The sequence below is a fragment of the Nicotiana tabacum genome, chromosome 19 (genome assembly GCF_000715075.1).
Source record: "Nicotiana tabacum cultivar K326 chromosome 19, ASM71507v2, whole genome shotgun sequence".
Lineage (NCBI taxonomy): Eukaryota > Viridiplantae > Streptophyta > Magnoliopsida > Solanales > Solanaceae > Nicotiana > Nicotiana tabacum.
Window position 1 is genome coordinate 67,167,553 of NC_134098.1, and position 17,036 is coordinate 67,184,588.

Here is a 17,036-nt window from a genome sequence, read left to right on the forward strand (position 1 = left end):
TATGAACAGAAACAGAAGTATAAGAAAACATGTGAAGAGTATGTATTTAACTAGATCTCAGTGTATGGTACGTAATATGATGATAAGGAACTGAGAAATCCAGGCCAATTCGACTTCCTTTTCCTTTTCTCTATTCCACTCTACAATTCCCTCTATGTTCTCAAACTTGTCCATCTCACATACTCCCGTAGTCTTCAACCAGTTGGATATTCAGGGTATACCAAAGTAATTCAAGAGTATTTCATTTTTCTTTCTAAAATTACGTCCACAGAGCAATTTTTCCTACTCCATGTATTTGGGTAATCTAATTTGAATCCAAGTTTACTTAATGAAATTAAAAGTGGATTAGGAGAGGAGATAGCCAGTGATAGCGACAGGCAATGAAGAACCGAGCACGGGTTAGCAATCAATGGTAACAACCACCACAAAACAAATCATCGACCAATAGACTTTTCCAAAAGGGTCCCTCCAGTAATAGCGTTTTCAGTTACTAGAAATGAGGCTGTAAAAAGTATAGAGAACAAAAAGAAGGGCCATTGACTTAGGGTTGGTCAGAATGGCCCCATCATCTTGTTTGCTTTCTCTCGGAAGAACACACAGCAATGCCCGATAATGATCTGATAGTCAGGCGTAGCTTAATTAAGCTTTCCTGCCCAGCAAATATGATAATGAAATCAGTCAATTAAGAAATTAAAGTTGGAACATGCTCAAGGGAAAAGTTAACTATCCTTTCATATAGGGATAATTTGCAAAAATCCCCTTGAATATTTGACTGTCACCACCGCTATTGCACATATATAGGACAGCCAATCCTTTACAAATGGGACAGGCTGCAAAAAGGCTCATTTCAGCAACTAAAAGCAAGGGCAAGGGGCCACCTGAAGGGTTTGCGGGAAGGGGGTACAGAGAGGCTTGAAGAGAGTGACCCTGTTGTTAGCAAGTGAACATTCTTGAATAGAGAAAACAATTTGAAAATCATGAATCAAATGTCAGATTAATCAATGTTGGAAGGCAGATCTTCAAGGTGCATTATTCCCTCATGCAGCATCTGAAGATCCTCCAAATGCACTTTCTTTTCCTCAAGTTGCAATTTGAGTACTGTCAAGTAACTACTAATTTGTAAACCCATCTTGCATCTAGCATCCTCATTTGCAGACATGGAAGCAGAGGATGAGTTGCTCGATAGTAAAGAAGCTGACAGGCGATGACCACCAACAGTAGTACCATTTAACCTAAGAAGAGAGAAATGCATAAGTAAGTTACACCAAGTATATATATTCTCATCCACTAGAGTACAGGCACAATTAAATTGGAAACAAGATGAACAGCAACTTGATTTCGGATTGACATATTTAAAATTCTTGGCCAAAAGATAGTTGAAATACCATAGGTTATCAACCAGTGTCCACAAATAATGGAAGATAATATGTTTTGCTAAGGAAAAGAGGAAGATATAATACTCAATGACCAGATGTCAATATCAGTCCTCTCATAGTTAATAATATGCAAACAATATGGAGTACTGATGCTAAGAGTCGGTGAAAAACTACATGGAATATTGAGGAACATGATTAATGTTGATGCAGTAATAAAGAGAAGCGGTTTCTGGATTAATTTCTCCCCTCCAACTCCTTCCCAAAGGAAACCATGAGAACAGTTTTATACTTTTGAGATAGCAAAGTAATCAAAAAAAATAACCCAGTCCCCTAACCTACAAGAGTTAAAACAGATGAATGCAGTAACAATAAAACATTTTGTATTCCAGGTTGAACCACCACTTACTTTTTGAGGATTGATTGCGATTCTGTGTCAGTCTCAACTGTAAATAAGGCATCAACACTATCCTTGCTTACCCATGCCAATCCTTCTGTTGTGCCAACTTTACAGATTGAATGTATCTCACCAAAGGAAGCATCTCTGGATATGCCTTTAATCCTGATAGTAACAACCATCGAAGCCCGCAGAGGATGGATTTGAAGACGAGACTTCCCAACAGTTAACGCACCAGCTCTAGTTGCTCTGTTGCAGGATTCTAAGCTCTTGCCAACAGTTAACAACAGTTAATAAACAAACTTTTCCTCAATGAGGAGAATTTAATGAGCAGAAGTTCCAGAATCAATAGCATACCTCGAATTGGATGTCCCAACAGTTAAGCCCATCAGGCAGATCCCGGACTGAGGCAGTACAGACCTTTCCAAAGACTGAAACTGCTTCTACAAGCTGAGAAAGGCTGATGGTAGAAGGTACATTCCCAACTGAGATTGACCTCCGAACATTCATCCTAGCAGCATCCGAAGTTGTATAAATCGATCCAGAAGCATCATCGCCATTGCCAAACTCACAAGAAGTTTGATGAGGTTTATCAAGATTTAAGATTCCGCCTTTTCTGCTTTGCTTGCTTTCACTGCGAGAAGACTTGCTTGAAGATACTTTTCTACCATTATCATGTTTCTGTGGCTCAAAAGGTATTGGTAACATCTTCAAACAAATCAGTCCATGTACCCAATGGTAAGAAGTCCTATATGGACATATAATATATAGCTCTTAATAAATCAGAAAGGCATACCACAAAAGGGTCAGGCTTCTCCGTTAATAACTTCAGCTGCCCAATGGCTCTTTCTACTGGAGAACCCAATTCTGAGAAGTCATCATCGTCATCACAAACAAATTGTAAACCCTTTGAGCTCTTAAATCTTTGGAACTGGAAGCTGGACAACTTTAAGGTGTGAGAATAGTACAATAATCAATAAGAATGCATGGCATTTGGCCTTAAAAATAATAAGAATATTAATGTCTACAAAATCCACGCTATACTGGAAAATCCACAGGTTGACCTAGCACGGAAGAGAGGGTTAATGACAAAATGCCAACGTCTTTTTTGCCCTTTCTTTGCCTTCCAACTTTGATACACCTGAAGTATTTCTCATGTACCTGCCCAGCTTAGCAAATTATAATTCTCCTTAACTAAAACCTCCCGATACTATTTTAACTGTTCATCTAAGTAATTATGCTTGTTAGTTTACAGATATGTATATTGTAGTCTTGTCCCACATTGGAAGATGAGTAATATCTCCTTATAGTGTATAACTATAAATAGGGACCTCTTGTATTGTATTTATTATCCAATATCAATAACATATTTTCTCCCGTGCCTTCTCACATGGTATCAGAGCATTAGTGAGAAAAGATCGTTGTGCGTCATTCCAACGTTAACCGGGAAGAAAGAATTTAGTCATCGTGTAATTTTTCCGGTGACCTAAGGCTTGTCTAAGTGAAAGTCACTTTTTGTCGGTGTTGTGCTAAAACCAACTCCACCACGAGGTAGATCACCCTCCGACCAACCCCTGAAATTTTATCCGGCAGAAAAGCCGCCACGCTCCTCCACATAATCCAGTTCAACCTTCTGCAGCTCCACCACTCTTGACTTATCATCGTCGTCCACATCCAGCATCAGGCCCAGGTGATTCACGCCCCGCATCAGATTCTGCACCTACTGCGGACTTGTCTCCTCTTAGTCAACCAATTGCACTCCGCAAAGGTGTACGATCCACACTTAATCCTAATCCCCACTATGTCGGTTTAAGTTATCATCGTCTGTCGTCACCTCATTATGCTTTTATATCTTCTTTGTCCACTGTTTCCATCCCTAAGTCTACAGGTGAGGCACTATCTCATCCAGGATGGTGACATGCTATGATTGACGAAATGTCTGCTTTACATGCGAGTGACACTTGGGAGCTTGTTCCTATTCCTGCAGATAAGTCTACTGTTGGTTGTCGTTGGGTTTATGCAGTCAAAGTCGGCCCGGATGGCCAGGTTGATCGGCTTAAGGCTCGTCTTGTTGCAAAAGGATATACTCAGATTTTTGGGCTTGATTATAGTGATACTTTCTCTCCCGTGGCTAAAGTAGCATCTGTTCGTCTCTTTTTGTCCATGGTTGTTGTACGTCATTGGCCTCTTTATCAGTTGGACATTAAAAATGCTTTTCTCCACGGTGATCTTGAGGAAGAAGTTTATATGGAGCAACAACCTGATTTTGTTGCTCAGGGGGAGTTTAATGGTTGTGTGTGCAGATTGCGCAGGTCAATATATGGTTTGAAACAGTCCCCTCGAGCTTGGTTTGGTAAGTTCAGCACAATTATTCAGGAGTTCGGCATGACTCGTAGTGAGGCTGATCACTCTTTGTTTTATCGGCATCCTGCTCCTAATATGTGTATTTATCTAGTGGTTTATGTTGATGATATTGTTATTACTGGTAATGATAAGGATGGTATTACTAATCTGAAGCAACATCTCTTTCAGCACTTCCAGACTAAGAATCTGGACAGATTTAAGTATTTTCTAGGTATTGAGGTCGCTCAGTCTAGCTCATGTATTGTTATTTCATAGCGTAAGTATGCCTTAGACATTCTTGAGGAGACTGGAATGATGGGTTGCAGACCTATTGACTCTCCTATGGATCTAAATGCTAAGCTTCTGTCGGGACAGGGGGAGCCTCTTAGAGACCCTACGAGATATAGGAGGTTAGTTGGCAAATTGAATTACCTCACAGTGACTAGACCTGGCATTTCTTTTCCGGTGAGTGTTGTAAGTCAGTTTATGGATTTTCCCTGTGATAGTCACTTGGATGCAGTTGTTCGCATTCTTCGGTATATAAAGTCAGCTCCAGACAAAGGATTACTATTCGAGGATCGAGGCCACGAGCAGATTGTTGGGTACACAGATGCTGATTGGGCAGGATCACCTTTTGATAGACGTTCTACGTCTGGATATTGTGTTCTAGTAGGAGGTAATTTGGTCTCGTGGAAGAGCAAGAAACAAAATGTAGTTGCTCGATCTAGCGCCGAAGCCAAATATCGGGCCATGGCTATGGCGACGTGTGAGTTAGTTTGGGTCAAGCAGTTGCTCAAAGAGTTAGAGTTCGGAAAAATCAGCAAGATGAAACTGGTGTGTGATAACCAAGCTGCTCTTCATATTGCGTCAAATTCGGTGTTCCATGAGAGAACTAAACACATTGAGATCGACTGTCACTTTGTCAGAGAAAAAAATATTGTTACAAAGTTTGTAAAGTCGAATGATCAACTAGCAGATATTTTCATTAAGTCTCTTACTGGTTCTCGTATTAGTTACATGTGTAACAAGCTCGGTACATATGATGTGTATGCATCGGCTTGAGGGGGAATGTTAGTTTACAGATATGTATAGTGTAATCTTGTCCCACATTGGAAGATGAGTAATATCTTCTTGTAGTGTATAGCTATAAATATGGACCTCTTGTATTGTATTTATTATCCAATATCAATAACATATTTTCTCCCGTGCCTTCTCACAATGCTGAAAGCTATTGAGCCTTTAAGAAGGTAGTTTATCCTTTTCACTAGCTATTATGCCAAGAGGTCTTTGCTATGCTTTTGACACATTCAGTACTTTTAGTTTCTACAGCTTGCCCTTGGTTTTCTCCATGCGCTGATTATTTGTTGGCCTTCACCCGAACACTATTGTGCAAAGGTGTTATCTCTGAAGATTTACTAATTACTACTTCCTTCATACTAACAAATTTATCTATTTCTATTTTAGGTTGTTCCAAAATTGTCAACTTATTCTGATGGAGATTATTACCTTTTTCATCTATTCATAAAATTCTTCATCAAATATTCTATTAGTAAAATGGTTGTTGGACCCATTTTTTAGCAAAAAAAGTTCACATTTTTCCAAATCAACTTTATCACCACTTCTGTACCCATTTTCACCTATTGTGCAAAGGTGTTAATTGCAAAGATTTACAACCCTATTCCAAAATTGAGTTAACTATTTGTCCCTTCGGCGACATCTGATAAAATTGGTCTGCTACAGAAAATATTAGTATGGCCCCTACGCAAGGATGACATGCACAAATCGAGAAATTGTTCAATTCTTTTTAATAAAAAAAAAGAACTTAATATTCTTTCAATATTCTACATTCTATTGTTTAAAAGGTGCTGCAAAGCCCACATTTGAACAAAGCAAAGTTCAAATTTCTTCAAGTTCACTTTATATACTACACTTTTGGACTCATTTTCAATTAGATTTTCTTACCTTAATAATTGTGCCAAATAAAATGGGACACCTAAATGAGACAGGGGGAGTATTTAATCAAACAGATTAGACCTAGTCCACTGTTTTCCCTCTGTTATCTCATCAATCGATCAATCAACTGTGACTCAATCCCAAGTCAATTCATCTGCTCTATGAGACAAATTTTGTTTGCCCAACAGCAAATGCCAGCATTGTTTGATGTATAACCAAAAGGCTGTAGGAGCCAAACGACCATATTATTAATATCAATGTCATAATTACGGGATCTGTGCATAATTGCATAATCGATTTCAACTTTGCAATCTAAGCCCATCAGAGGGAGCTTCCACATTGCTTATTAAAAAAACCAATAGAGGGAGCTATCCATTCAATTTCTAAAAGTTAAGTTAACTTTGGATTGAATTCATTGTGGATAGGCTAATGATCTTGAACTCGAACAAACACACAAAACAAACCATCTCTTGCTGTTTTTATGCAGAAGTTATCCAAACATTTATACATGAACACAAATACATTCTATAAAGTATGCGGTAGAATGTTGACGCATGATAGAGAATAGAAAAACTATATTAAACCAATAACACTAGAATCCATTTTTAGTGAGCAATGAGAATGACTGATGAATTAGACAAGAATACTAATTGAGGAAGGAAAGGTCAAAAGAGAGACTCTGAATGAGTATTTGGCATTCACACTCATACAGCTGGAAACCTTTTCCTTTTAGTTAATATACCAGCCAAAGACATATCCATGACAAGCTTTCGGAGATACTTTATATGCACAGGGTACTTACTGAATAGCACGTGACCTATGTGAATGGTTATCCACAAGCACTGTATACAGAGATAGATAAGAGGAAATCTACCCCACCCTTTATGTAGTATGGTGAGGGTTGAGTGTCAAGCGGCCCTTTGTGAGTGAATTGCAAAAAATGGCATATTTTCAGCCGGCTCTGGAGAATAACTATTCCTAAATTGTAGGTTACACACTAGTCACCTGAATCTCAATTAGGCATCAATTTAGCACTCAAAGGATCCACATAACTTCCTAAGCATAGCAGGGAAGAAAGGATGCTTAGAACCAGAGTCGGCGTAATACAGCCCAATTGCTATTTATACCTCTACAAAAGAAAACATTCATTCTTCTGTTGTCTTATGAGCATGTTCAATAATCTCCACTATAGTAAAAGAGGGAATGGTCTAAGGAAAGACAAAAACTGAATCTGCTTCATCGTCCATCCATTATATTTTGGTTAATCTATAAAATGGCTTCTTGGTCTAATCCAATCTTAACATCACTATATCCTGCTCTATATACATATTCCTAGGTGCATTTGCCTTGGCGTGCTTCTAGTAAGTAGTAACAAGTAACAACATCTATATCTCTTTTTTAATAACCCTGGTGTCCGGGCCAGCTTGCGTGCACCTCAACTGATTCCACGTGATACCTGCTATCTCCTACTAGCAATAGGTACAAGGTAACTCTGTCGAAACAGATGGGAAAAATCACCTAGTATTTTTGTCTTCGTTGGGATTTGAACCTGAGACCTCATGGTTCTCAACCCACTTCATTGACAACTAGGCCATACCCTTGGGTGCTACAACATCTATATCTTTGAAGTAAAAATTACATAACTGTCCCAGTTAAAAATTACTCCTACAAGATTTCAGCTAAAATGCATTCGGAATATTGCCGAACTTGGCATTGGTTTCCCTCTCTCTACGAGAAAAGACTCTCATGTCAACTCTTCTCTCTTTTTTGCTCGATTACATGTGATTTAAAGTTCTATTGACAATTAACATCGTCCTCAATTAGTAAATAATAATAACAACGAATAGATGAACTATAATTCATAAGCGAAAATATCAAGATGAATTACAGAGTTTAAGTTATGTGCATTGACGGCGTATAAATTTTTTAGACCATCGACCTATAGCAGTAGGTAAACTGTTCATGTCAAGTCTAATATGGTAACCTGGAAAATATGTTGATAACCTGCTATAACCAACTAAATTGCATTGATGGTGTAAAAATTGCAGTGATATTAGCCAATGCTAAAAATGAAATATTTTGATAATTTTCACATTTAAAGAATCTATATTAGCACTAATAACCAGGATAAAATTGAAAAAGGGATATAGGTAGGCTATTAATCCTCCTACTATTGGCACACTGACGCAGAAATTTTTTCATATTTCGATTTTTACTGTTGCTTAATCTTTATTTGTAAAACTACCAAGAAAAAAGCTACTCCATTAAATCACAAGCTTTAAATCGTATTTTACCTGCTGCAGTTTCGGCCGCCGTTGAATGTTTGAGATTCCGATAATATGCCGGAAATGGCTTTGCAGATTCCGGCACGTTCACCTGCGGCGGAGGTAAATGAACAGTTTAACGGGAAGGGAGTTATTTGAAAAACAGTAAAAAGTTAGGGTTTTACAGAGATTTTTACCGGCCATTAAAGCAGAAATTGAAGCAGCGAGTCTCGGCTTCATTTTCACAGGTTGCAAATTGCAATGAACATTTTGCAAGAAGGGACTCTCATTAAAAGCAAAAGTTACTCCTACTTCCCTCTTAAGCTTCGGAGATGTTGGGAAATAGGCCCAAAACTTTGCACGGGGTGCGTACAGATCCCAAATCCTTGTGACAATTTTTCGATTCTTTTTCATGTAGTTAATAGGGATTAAGAAAGGATGCTAGTAATGAACCCGTGTACCGCAACCAGAGTTACAACCTCTTATCTACTGAGTTAAAAACAAAACAAAATTATAAGTTTTAACCTGTCATAACTAGAAAAGGATGCGGACACAACGGTGAAAAAAAAGTGAACTGAAAAAAGAACTTAAAAGGAATGTTTTGGTAATTATTTAAACATGGCATTCTAATGATGACCATAAAATTGTATGGGTTAAAAATTATCTCTAATATGATCAAACCATGTTAACATTAAGGAGGTATTCACATACTGCCATATGTCACTAATACGACTCTAATGGGGACCTGCCCAAGGTCGAAGTGGTTCCATAAATGATGAATGCGGTCAAGGAGTCAACAAGGATCAAGGTCGAGGTCGAGCATCCTAGACAGAGTTATAACAACTAGTTTTAAGATAGGACACTAAAGAGAATATTCTAGTGGATATTCTTACCTGTACTATTAGGGTTTCTAGAAATATGTCCTATATAAATAGAAAGAGACATAATGATAGGGGACAAGAGATATTCACTTGTAAGAAAATACATTGACTTTATAGAAAGAATCTGACCATATTACAAGCATACAAAAATAACATTTTTACTAAGATTCTTTCTAACTTTTCCACTTGATCCAAGAACAACCTAATTGTTCTAAGGCTCATCAATCATTCTTCATTGTCAAAAAGAATATCCACGGATCACACCCCTTTTCGGATGACTCACACGTTTTTATTTTCTTAAATGTCATTTATTACTATTTAATGCTATCTTCCACCTTGTTGGATCATTGAATATTGTTATTAGTGGTCACATTCATTACTATTTGGTCAAATATACATATTATCTGTCATAAAACCAATAATCTTATCTTTTGAATATTATTATTAGCTAAGATTGACTCTTCTTTATTTAAATCTAATTAGTTGAACCAAGATCTGTATTTTGAGTCAAACCGTTTGACACTGTAGGAACTTCTTAGTAAATTTTTTAGTTTCCTTTATATCTATAATTAACGTGAGTCACTAACCTAACAAACCCCAAGATCTTTTTTTTTTTTTTTTGCATGTACGGAAACCTACATGGCAGGTAACCAAGAAGATAGGACTAAAGTGACATGTGATTTCCCTGGCAACCACATGAACGCTATCAACGAGAGCTGTGAAACATTAGGCGATGATGTGACACTCATTGCCTCCCCCAGGCGCGAGAGGTCACCTCCCCCCCATTGTAGCATAACAAAACCAAATGAAAAAAGGGCCTCCACGTCCACAGGAGAGGGGACACCACCGGCCATGAAAAATCTCCTCGAAGCGTGGTTGTCTGATACGCTAGTAAGCGTGTTCAACAAGCCCACTCCATGCATGACTACAGAGACCGCAAGAGCCCACATAGTTCAACGAGCAGACGAACAGGGCGGCCAACCAGACCCTCCAATGCCAGGTATAACTCATAATGTTACTAACAATGCAGGTGACAACGTCCTCGCCGTTGTTCTAAAGAGGATGAAGAAATGGAGAATGAAAATAAAGCGCTCAGAGATCAAACGAAAGAACACCAAGAACGAGTCGACAAGATACCAGGCGCCCCTAATCTACTACCAAAGAGGGACGCCGGTAGATTCGTAGAGCAGCCGTACAACGAGGAAGTAGCCTCGCATGCCATACCAAAGACCTTCAAAATGCCACCTTATCTCAGGATATACGACGGAATGACTGAACCCGAAGATCACGTGACTCATTATGTTACCGTCGTGAAGGGCAACGACCTCACCAAGGAACAAGTGTCCTCTATTTTATTGAAGAAATTTAGCGAAACCCTTATGGGAGGGGCATTAACATGGTACTCACAGCTACTAGCCCTCTCCATAGAAACCTTCGAAGAAATGACCGATAAGTTCGTAACGGTGCATGTCGAAGCCAAGAAAGTTGAAATAAGAGTAAACGACATATTTGCCATCAAGCAGCCCCTAGGAGAGGGACTGAGGGATTTCCTCGCCCGATTCAATAGGGTAAGAATGACCCTACCAAACGTGTCCGAGGGGATGACGGTCACGACTTTTCAGAATGGGTTGAGTAGAGAGGGTTAAAGAGCAACCAGAAAACTGCTGAGCCGGTTGATGAAATATCCTCCAACCACTTGGGACGAAATCTATAATGCCTACTATGCCGAAGTCCAAGCAGATGATGATGACCTCAACGGACCAACTCGACGACTCATCTCGATACAAGCCGAGCCCAGGAAAGAACGAAGAGATAACATAAGGAGGGATCACCCGGTATCACAGCCCAACAGGGAATAATATCAGCCATATGTTAGAGCCCCCGCGCCGCCTGCTTTCTGCTATGGTGAAGGCTCATCCAGGCCGAGGACGGGGACTTACCGGAATGAGAGAGGTATGGCTCCCTTATTATCTGCTCACAATTTTTGTGTGTCACCTACAAAAATAGTCTATGCTCTGGAAAAACTCGGAACGAAGGTGAAATGGTCGCCCGAGATGAGGTCCAATCCGAGCACTAGAAAATCCGATGGCCTTTGAAAATTCCACCAGGAGCGCGGACACAAGATAGAAAATTGCATCGCCCTCAGGCAAGAAGTTGTGAACATGTTGCAACAGGGACACATCAAAGAGTTGCTGAGCAACAAGGGGAGAAATAACTTAGCTAGAGGATGTGAACGTCAAGGCCCGCCGAAGCCACCATCACCAGCTCACACTATCAACATAATCATCAGTGGCAACGATAATGCCTCCATCAACGAAGTTAAATTCACTGTCACTCACAAGCTCAAAAGATCTACCACCCACGAACGGTATAACATACTTGAAGAAAGTATCATCTTTGACGAATCAGATGCCGACGGTTTGACTCCTCACAAAGATGCTCTCGTCAGTTCTTTGCATATTTTATATAGTAATGTCAAACGTATCATGGTGGACGATGGGAGTAGAGCGTGCATTATCCATCCCCTAGTCCTCACCCAGATGAGACTCGAGGACAAGATAGTGCCACGCTACATCATACTAACTGATTTTAATAATGTAGTTGAACGGACATTGGGAGAAATTACACTCCCCGTCTTGGCCGGCAGCATAACGCTGGAGATGACATTCCACATCATGGACCAGGCCACCGCATATAATTCCATAGTAGGATGACTATGGATACATCCCATGAGAGTTGTCCCCTCCAGCTTATTCCAAGTAATCAAATTTCCAACAGCTTGGGGGATATTCAACATACGGGGAGAACATCGCACGTCCCGGGAATGCTACCGCATCTCCTTAGACAACACGACAACCTAACAGAAAAAAGACATGGAGAAAGAGGCATACCAATCAACAAGGTCGAGGTTGACACAAGAAGAGACCAGGTACGTCATTATGGATCCTGAAATAGTTGAAGCCGCGGACCTGACTATAGAGGATCTCGAACCCGTTCAATTAGATCCCCGCGACTACAACAAAAGGGCCTACATCAACTGCAAACTCCAAGAACCAGTAAGGCAGGCCAGACAAAAATTCAACCCCTCCATCAACGATGCTGTCCATAAAGAGGTGGCTAAGCTATTAGAAAATGGCTTCATCCGGGAGTTGAAATACCCCAAGTGGATCGCCAATGTAGTGATAGTCAAAACAAAAAACGGGAAATGGCAGATGTGCGTAGACTTCACGAACTTGAACAAAGCATGTCCGAAGGATTCGTTCCTGTTACCACATATCGACCAACTCATCGACGCAATGGCCGGGCACGAGCTGTTGAGTTTTTTGGACGCGTACTCGGGCTATAATCAGACACTTATGGAAGAAGAGGACCAGGAGAAAAACATGTTCATCCCCCACTGAGGAACATATTATTATAAGGTCATGCCATTTGGGCTGAAGAACGCATGGCTACCTATCAAAGATTGGTCACAAAAATGTTCAAAGATCAGCTTGGCAAGACCATGGAGGTATATATCGATGATATGCTAGTCAAATCCGTACGTAGAGGACCATATCGACCATTTGAATTAAGCTTTCGACATGCTGAGATGGTACATAATGAAACTAAACCCAGAGAAATGCGTGTTTGGCGTAGCCTCGGGAAAGTTCTTGGGCTTCTTAGTGTCGCAATGGGGGATGGAGGTCAATCCAGACCAAATCAAAGGTATCGAAGGGATACCAGAACTCATGACTACCAAGAAGCAAGTCCAAAGGTTGACTGGTTGAATCGTCGCCTTATCGAGATTCATCTCGTGGTCATATGATAGATGTCATAAATTTTTTGGCATACTAAAAAGGATAACGACCTCGAATAGATGGCTGAGTGCATACATGCTCTGCGAGAACTGAAGGCGTTTCTGTCATCACCACCTCTAATCTCAAAGCCCAAAACCGGGGAACATCTCCTCATTTACCTGGCCGTCTCCGAAGTGGCAGTAAGTGCAGTCCTAATCCGAGAAAGTAAAGGTATGCAATCTCCCATTTTACATTAGCATACAATGGACATACAGTGGACCTCTGGAGAAATGTTTGGGCCTAAACCAAACCCAACACGTCCTCGAAGAAGTCCATGAAGGCCATTACGACGCTCACTCCGGCAATCGAGCACTCATTAGATGTCTCATACGGGCAGGATACTATTGGCCCACCATGAAAAAGGATGCCTCATAATTTGTGAAGAAATGCGAACAATGTCAGAAATACGCCCCAATAATTCACCAAGCAGGCGAACATCTCCACTCAGTCACCTCTCCGTGGCCGTTCATCAAGTGGGGATTGGACATCGTGGGTCCCCTCCCATCAGGGTGAGGTAATGTATGATTCCTTTTGGTTTTAGTTGACTATTTTTCTAAATGGGTGGAAGCAGGAGCGTTCGCCCAAATACGCGAGCAAGAGGTAATCCCCTTTATATAGAGAAACAACATCTGCCGATTTGGCCTACTGATAAGTGGGAATTTTGACTACTTATTAGCGCCTTTTAGCTTTCGTTTTAGCCCAAAGGCGTTTAATTGTGTTTCCGAAAACTGATACAATATGCTTAATTGCAGGAATATTGGAAAATGAGCCACTAAGATGAAATCTAACTCATGAAGGAGTGATCTGAACTCAAGAACAAAAACAGGCACAAAAGTTCAAAGTGCGGACCGTAGAATATCATCTGCAATCGCAGATTGTGAAGGCAAGCTTATCGGAGACAAATGAAAAATGCGGTCCGCACATGAAATGTGCGACCGCAGAAGCTAAGCAAGATCAGAAGTTCAGAGAGTTCTCATTTCAAGCTAAAAGGAAGTGCGGACCGCATAATTATTGTGCAGCCGCAGAAGATCAGTTGTGCGGCCGCAACAACATTTGTGCGGTCCGTAGAAGAGCCATGTGCGGCCTCACTCAGAAATGTTCGGACTGCAGAAAGGGAGAGATGCGGCCGCGATTCAGAATTGTGTGGCCGCAAAAGTCCAATCCTGCCAAGCTGAAGAAAAGTGCGGACAACACATGGAATTGTGCGGCCGCAGAACCTCCGTAAGGGCAATTTTGTCCGAAAATTCCAGCACTGTATAAATAGAATAGTTTCACCTTTTTAGGGCAACTTTGGTAACTTTTGACATCAGCAGCCATTTACTTTGCTTCTTTTAGTAGATTTAGCTATTTTTAGCTTTTTGAATATTAGTTTTATCATTTTAGTCATTAATATGGTTTTAATTATCACTTCTTCTTCTTTATCTTCTAATTTAAGCATGAGTAGCTAGATTTTCACTAGGGTTGTGACCCAACCCTAGTGTGTAACTTGACGGGTGTTTGATTTATTGCTTGTTTATGGTTGGGTGTTGATTATCTAGCCTTGTTCTTGCTTTTAATTGAAGATGTAATGGTTGCAAAAATTATTTCATGCCTAATTGACTGGGTCTCTACTTGAAAAAGAGAGACTTAGTCTAGGAAAACTTGGCTAGCAAGGAATTGGGTCAATCGAGAGATTGATAAACCCAATTAATGGGTTAAATCTAGAGATAGTAAAATCCGACTTGAGCTTATTATCAACTGCTTTGTTCAATACCCATTTGGACTTGAGAAAGCCAAATTGGGCAAAATCACTCTCTGACCGAGAGGTATTCAGTGTGTATTTGAGTGTTGATGTCTATAATACACCCCGACCAATAAAACAAGCTTTAAGGCTTACAACCCATTAAGCGAACACCTAGATAAAGGTCATAGCCCTAGGCCTTTTATAACATTTGAAAAACAACCAAAAATAATATCCTAGTTTAAATTCTTAGTTTGTAATCTTAGTTTAAAATTAGACCTAGAAACAACCAAAGTTTGTGGAAGTGTAATTTGAGATAATTCAAACTCATACACTATAATATATATCCCTAAGACCCATTCATAGCTCCTTGTGGAAAATCGACCCCGACTCCTTGTTGGGTATTACTATTGCATCGACCGTTTTCATATCCTCAAATAGAGGAGTGAAATTGGACGAGATCACCAACCTAAGGAGATCAACTGCGACAACGGACTCCACTTCACAAAAAAAAAAACAGTCAAATTCTTCGAGAAATGGCATATTAAGAGGATACTTTCAACCCGTATCACCCGGCAGGTAACGGGCAGGTAGAATCCTCCAACAAGTTCATATTAAACATCATGAAGAGAAAGCTCGAAGACGCTAAGGGACTGTGGCCGGAGATACTCCCAAAAGTATTATGGGCGTATAAAACAATCCCGAAGACGAGCCAAGAGAGACACCCTACTCTCTGGTCCATGGGATCGAAGCAGTCATACCAGTCGAAGTCGGAGAACCCAGCCAAGGTACTCCCATGAAAGCGGTACTAGTAATGACGAGAGTAGAAGGCAGGAACTCGATGAGATCGACGAACAAAGAGATATGACATACATAAGGATGGTCGCCCAAAAGCAACAGAATGTTACTACAATAAGAAAGAAAAGGTTCGGCCGTTTATAGTCGGGGATTACGTACTGAAAGCCAAAAGTCAAGCAAGCAAAGACCCGCGGGAAGGCAAACTAGGAACGAACTAAGACGACCCTTACAAAATTACAGCCAAAGCAAACAAGAGTTCGTTCCAATTAGAGACGATGGAAGGAAAACAATTACCAAACAATTGGAATATCAACCACCTCAAATACTTCAACTTCTAAAAGGAAGAGGTGTCCCTAAGTCGTATTCTTTTTCCCCCACTTGAGTTTTGTCCCATTAGGGTTTTCTTAAGGAGGTTTTTAACGAGGCGACAAAAGGGGCACTTCGAATCAAAGTATGCAGGGGAGGGACTGTTTTTCTGTTTCATTGCCCGACTCCTTAATATTCTCCAAGTCAAGCAATGAAAGGACAAAATAGATTGTGAATGGGACTGGAATGCTAGCCAATGCCAAAACTTTATAACTTTCTCTAATCATGTAATCAGAGAAACAACGTCAAAGTAATAAGAAACTTACGTTTATCAGAAATACCTCAACAAAGGGCTAAGTTCGACCCTGCTCGAATAACACTTGTCGGCCCTCGGCCGCGCCATTAATAAAAGGTTAAGTTCGACCCGACTCGAACAACACCTATCGGCCCTCGGCCACACATTAACAAAAGGTTAAGTTCGACCCAACTCGGACAACACCTATTGGCCTCGCCTGCACATTAACAAAAGGTTAAGTTCGACCCAGCTCGAACAACACTTGTTGGCCCTCATCCGCACATTAACAAAAGGTTAAGTTCGAGTTGAACAACACCTATCGGCCCTCGGCCGCACATTAATAAAAGGTATAAGTTTGACCCAGCTCAAACAATACCTATTGGCTTAATAAAAGATCAAGTTAGACCCAACTCGAACAACACCAGCAAAAGGTTAAAATTTGACTAAGTTCGAGCAACATCTACCGGCCCTCGACCGCGATTTAAAGAGGTTAAGTTCGACCAAGTTCAAATGACACCTATCGGCCCTCGGTCACATTTCGATAGAAGGTTAAACTTAACCGAACAAAAATCTAAGTCCTACCAAGTTCAAACCTAACCGATCGATCCGCAGACATACTCGATCTATACGGACAAAGGGGTAATTCAGCCCATAGCTATTAAATCCAAAGGCTACAACCAGTCAAAGTACAACAATGAAAGTATGAAGGAGCAAAACACGCAAAGTACAGGAACAAACCACGGCAAATAAGAAAGGCACAAATGAAAGAAAAAACCAACTATGATATTTATAGACAAAGGTTTCTTACAACGGTTCTTGAAGATGCCAGCAAAAATACACAAACTTTTAAAAACAAACTACTGCTGGCCA

General features: G+C 40.3%; 1 protein-coding gene and 1 non-coding gene across 3 annotated transcripts; one reads left to right on the forward strand and one right to left on the reverse strand.

The window, feature by feature from the left end:
• Positions 1-707: 707 nt before the first annotated feature.
• On the reverse strand, positions 708-8,816 carry LOC107798461 (uncharacterized). 2 transcript variants are annotated; one of them, XM_016621466.2, is made up of 6 exons: positions 8,528-8,816; positions 8,361-8,442; positions 2,567-2,708; positions 2,128-2,451; positions 1,783-2,039; positions 708-1,232 (listed from the first exon to the last, which is right to left on the reverse strand). In XM_016621466.2, exons 1-6 carry the CDS (start codon positions 8,742-8,744, stop codon positions 995-997), a joined length of 1,260 nt encoding a protein of 419 aa, XP_016476952.1. In that variant the 5' UTR covers positions 8,745-8,816; the 3' UTR covers positions 708-994. The 2 variants fall into 2 exon arrangements, with proteins under 2 accessions (XP_016476952.1, XP_016476951.1); XM_016621465.2 differs by having other exon boundaries at positions 2,128-2,478.
• On the forward strand, positions 5,815-5,917 carry LOC142174048 (U6 spliceosomal RNA). The gene has a single exon (XR_012703403.1). It is a non-coding gene; the product is annotated as a U6 spliceosomal RNA (small nuclear RNA).
• Positions 8,817-17,036: the final 8,220 nt, after the last annotated feature.